This window comes from Solanum dulcamara, chromosome 8, assembly GCF_947179165.1.
Source record: "Solanum dulcamara chromosome 8, daSolDulc1.2, whole genome shotgun sequence".
Classification (NCBI taxonomy): Eukaryota; Viridiplantae; Streptophyta; class Magnoliopsida; order Solanales; family Solanaceae; genus Solanum; species Solanum dulcamara.
In genome coordinates this window covers 3236241-3241597 of record NC_077244.1, presented here as the reverse complement: position 1 = coordinate 3241597, position 5357 = coordinate 3236241, and the positions used below count along the sequence as shown (strand labels likewise).

General features: G+C 29.5%; 1 protein-coding gene across 1 annotated transcript; it reads left to right on the top strand.

Moving 5' to 3' along the window:
• Nucleotides 1-2784: 2784 nt before the first annotated feature.
• LOC129901028 (uncharacterized) lies at nt 2785-5110 on the top strand. The gene is made up of 2 exons (XM_055976133.1): nt 2785-3509; nt 4599-5110. Exons 1-2 carry the CDS (start codon nt 3033-3035, stop codon nt 4659-4661), a joined length of 540 nt encoding a protein of 179 aa, XP_055832108.1. The 5' UTR covers nt 2785-3032; the 3' UTR covers nt 4662-5110.
• The last annotated feature ends 247 nt before the right edge of the window (nt 5111-5357 follow it).

Genomic DNA, 5357 nt, shown 5'->3' with positions numbered 1-5357 from the left:
GTATCAAACGTACCATCATTTATGCTTCCTCATAGATATGATATTTCTTTATAGACATGATATAGTTAAAATTATGAGATTCAAATGATATTTTTAATATAATACAAATATTTAATTTAGTTACGATCATAATACAAAAAAGATTTTTGTGTATTAATAAATATCGTGTTTAATCAACCTAACGCACATCAAATGACAAAAGAGAATGTAATTATGCGATATAATTGCCTCTAAAAGATTGAGAGGAATTAATTCAAATAAGAATGCACACAAATTTTATTAAACAAGTTTTAGGACCACTTATTAAGATTTGATTTTGGACCAACAATTTCATTTAATCATACATTTACTATACAAATCATCCAAATTGTCTTCCTCTCTCCCTCTCTCTTTATATAAAAACTTCTATTTTACAAAATTATATCCAATCAATTCAAGATATTATAGTTATAAATAGTAATTATGAATATTCAAATAATACACCAAAGACGAACAAGACGCCATGTTGAAACATCCAGCAAAATATAGATTTTATTCAGGTCATATTATATAAGTCAAAATTTTTTAAATTTCTATACACCTTCAAAATATCTATTACTTAGGCGCATTCAAATTAGCTTTTAGAATATTTCTATAATTTTATATAAATACACAATACATACAAAAAAAATTAATTATATTTTGCTCTTTGTTCTTATCTAACAAATACGCCGTTGAAGTCACTTTTTTCCTTGTGTCATTTTCGGCTTTCGTTCTCCTCTCGTACTTATCGCTCAATTTTCATGCATATCACCTTCCATATCTTATTGAGGGACCCCTAACGTCTTTTTGATTTGTGTATCGATCGATTTAATTTTAAAATTTATCAATTATTAATTTGTAATATATTAAATTGTTATAGAATTATTATAATATCGATTTATTAGTTAGTGGTTGTTATTAATTTAACTGTTAAAATTACACTAAACACGTTAAGATTTCATGCAAAAAAATAATTATTGATAATCAATTAGAAACAACGTGATAAACTATATGAACAATGTATGTGAGTTGACAGATCACTTCTTGCTCAGAAATAAATAATGAGGTCTTGTACAATAACTGAAAGTTTGAGACAGTAAAAAATGTTAGTATAAAACTAAATTCTAAGTCATAGAGTCTAATATAATTCGATATTTGTTAAAAACATCTCATTTAATTCAAATTCACACTAGATAAAATCGTTAATAAGAATTTATTTCATTTTAAAATTTTATTCAAATCCTAAACATTTAGAGTTATGATTCATTTTTTTGTTTTGATTTGATATTCGATATTTGTATTGAAATATCTGAATCGCAAATATCACTTCTTAATGCGGCATCCCAATTTAAACCTTTTCATTATCAAAATATAAAATTTAAGCATAAAATTTTTAATTAAAAATGAAGAAATTCTAAACATCTCACCGCGATTCACGATAGTGTAAGAGTTGTATGTACACTCTTGCTGACTGTACTACTGGGTCCGGTGCACTTTCACCACATGGGATACCTTCATATGAGTGGGACCCACAATGTCCACCAATAATTGATAATATTTCCTAATCCTTTCTGTACTCTTGCTGGCAATACTTGCCTCTATTACTCAATTTGTTCATATGACAATATTTTATGGATAGTAATATTTATGTTAAATCATATCAATTTATTATAATTAATTAATTAATTAGAGCAAAACTATTTAATACTTAATTATAATTAAATTATGATTTTATCTACTATTTACTATGGCGATCATTTATGGTGGTTGTTCAGTGCCAGAAGGAACAGAAAAATGTGCAATGATATTTTTTCTCAAAAATCCACAAAGAAAAATATATATTACCCTTTTTTTTTTCTTTCTATCGAATCGATCATACCAACTAGTTTAATGAGAAACCTGTTTGGTTTACATCATTTTCAATTCGAGATGGAATCACACATTTATATTAGTGAAAGTCACACAAATATAATGTATATAATTACAAAGTTCAATCATATTGCACAACGCAAAAATAATTAAAATTCAATCATTTTTGTATGACTTTAGTTATTTTCATTTGTAATTTATGTATATACGATTGAAGTTCAAGCAAAAATGATTGATGTCTGCTATTATCTATTACTTTTCGTACTTTGATTACTCTATTTTATTTATATCGATCTTGTTATTCATTTTACCATATTGCTTAGAACTTATTAACTTCTTAGCTTTATTTAACCTTTTTTATGCTTTATTGAGCCGAGGATCTCCCGGAAACAGCCGTCCTTGATAGGAGTAAGATCTGCGTACACTTTACCCTCCTCGAACCCCACGTTATGGATTTCACTGGATTGTTGTTGTTGTAAATGAATTTCAAGCAAAAATAAATGAAGCGCGACAAAATATCCAAAATTTAGATTAAAATGATTGAATTTCAGTCGTATATGTTCACACGTCAATCACACAAAACTTCAGATACTATATCTAAAGTTAGAGCCTGCTTGAATTGACTTATAATTGAATGTTTAATTGACCAATTTAAAATTATTTTATGTTTAAAATAAGCCCAAAAAAATATTGAATTTATTTGGCTTAGCTTAATCAACACTAACTTTAAATCGAATATCTGAAGTTGTCGAATGTTCATCCATACATTTTCCCTCGTTTATTAGTTTGATATAAACACTGGAGATGTTTTTGTTTCTTTACCTTATTGATTGTACTTGTAGCTCTAGTGCACTCCACCACATGGGAAAATACCTATTGTGGGATCCACAATGACCACCAATAATTGATAATTCCTCCTAATCCCTCTGTACTCCTGCTGGCAACACTTGCCTCTAAGCTTCTTCTTGTTCTTCATGTTCTTATTCTCCTCCACCATCATTTTTTTCTTAAAAATAAATAAATAAAACTCACTTTTTAAAACCCCAAAATCATAAATTTCTCAAAACCCCAAATCTTTTCCCCCCCTCTTCTTAATGCTCTAACCAAAAAAAAATAATATTTTTTTTGGTTAAAATATCAATATGATGGTTCTTGAAAATTCCTTTGTGATATTTACATTTGTTTTGTGTTCTATATGGATATTTACATCAGCAGATTCATCTATATATGAAGTTCTTAAATCTAATGGTTTACCAATGGGATTATTACCAAAGGGTGTGAAGAATTTCACTTTAGATAATTCTGGGAATTTTGTGGTTCATTTAGATCAACCTTGTAACTCAAAATTTGAGAAAAAAGAGAATGAATTACATTATGAAAGGAATGTTTCAGGGACATTGAGTTATGGTCAGATTGATTTAATTTCTGGGATTTCTGCTAAAGATTTGTTTTTGTGGTTTCAAGTCAAGAAAATCTATGTGTCATCTTCAAGTTCTGGGGTGATTTATTTTGATGTTGGGGTTGTTTCTAAGCAGTTTTCATTGTCTTCATTTGATAATCCAAAGGAATGTACTGCTGTTCAGGTTACAGATCTTGAAGATGCCAAACAGGACTCTAAGGTCTTGCTTTTTTCATGATTGGTTTGTTTTTTTGTGTGTTTATTGGGAATCTTTAATTCGTCCTAATCTGGATTCGTGCCTACATACTCATTATTAGACGTTTCTCAGTTGACTATTTGCTTTTCAAGATTCTATGACTAATAGGGAAGGACAAATTTTGTGCTATTTGAGTGCAATATAGAGATTTCATGAACTTGTGCATCAATATTTTTGTTTGTTTGTTTATTTTTCATTCCATAGTGGGAGTCTCTATTTCGTCGAGACGAGAAGAAAATTGTAATGTGAATGAATCAATATTTGTATACATTAAGCCTGACTAATCTGGATTCGTGCGGACGTAGTCCTTATTATGAGTTTCTTAGTTGACTATTTGATTCTCAAGATTCTATGACTAATAGGGAGGGATAAGTTATGTGCTATTTGAGTGCAATATAGAGATTTCATGAACTTATGCATCAACATTTTTTTGTTTGTTTGGTTATTATTCATTCATATTGGGAGTCTGTAGTTGGTCGGTACGAGAAGAGAATTGTTGTGTGAATGAATCAATATTTGTATACATTAAACCCGACTAATCTGGATTCGTGCCTACCTAATTCTTATTAGGAGTTTCTTAGTTGAGTATTTGCATCTCTCAAGATTCTATGACTAAAAGGGAGGCACAAATTATTGAGTAATTCGAAATGATTTTTTAGTCAACTTCTTGGTTGCAAGATCTGAACTTTAGTCCTTGATAGCAATCAAATATATAAGTTCTTCTGATTTCTTGAAATGGTTTTTTGTGTTTCTGTCCATTTGTTGATTAAAGCTGAAAATTTTCACAAGTTGCAGGCAGAATGTTCCAAGATTGTGATTTTTTTTAGTGTGCAATATAGAGACTTCATGAACTTATAAAAACTTTGTTCTTTGTTGCTGTCAGCATTATGTATAATGTGCTAGAAGTAGTACAAGATTAGCTCTTCTGCAGTTTGAAGTTCCATTTCTTGTTCAAATTGTTTCAGTGTTTCTTATTAGTACTTTTCTTGCTGACACCAACTAGATTGGAATTGATTCGTTATTGATCGATTCATTTTTTTTATTTGTTAGCAGATTCTATCCGGGAAGATTCGATATAAGCTTGATCAGGGGAATATAGGCAATGCTGTTTTGTAGAATATTACAGTTTAAAATTTGGTTACAGAGTTGTTACACATAGCTCAATCAAGTTCTTTGGATGGTCTATCATTCCTTGTATGTAAATTGTCTGCAGAGAGTTTAGTGCTTTGGAAACAAATTGTGCTATACTGGTTTGCATTTTCTTGTCTAGTAAAGACAATCGCGAATTCAGAATCTAGAGTCAGTGAAGTCGGAATCAAGAAAAGGAGGTAAGCAAACAAGATACTGATGCCAAATTGCTTAGAGGTTTGGAGGGGTATAGGGATACAGGTTCATCTGCTCAAAAAAATGTGAAATTTCTCAGATAAGGCTTGTTTCTTTATTGTAGGATTCATTTATGGACATAGTCATAATTATGGATTTTAAAGCAAAACACCTTTTTTTTGTAGTTGGAAGCATAGAATATGAAATAATGAAATAAATTTGCCCTTCCCTTTCTTGTACTACGATTTCCTGTCATTGTATTTTTGAATTTTGATAATGATTTGCTTTAAATAGGGGTTGACTAGTATTATGCATTAACTTATTCATAAGTTTGGTGGAATTAAAAGGAAATAAATCATACAAAATCAGATACTTAAAATACTAAACTTAGATTTTAATCAACAAATGAAAAGGGTTCTGGTTTGCAATGCAGAAAGGGTGGTCCAAAATATATATTCCGTTTCAATTTGTTTGTCTGGTTTTAACTTG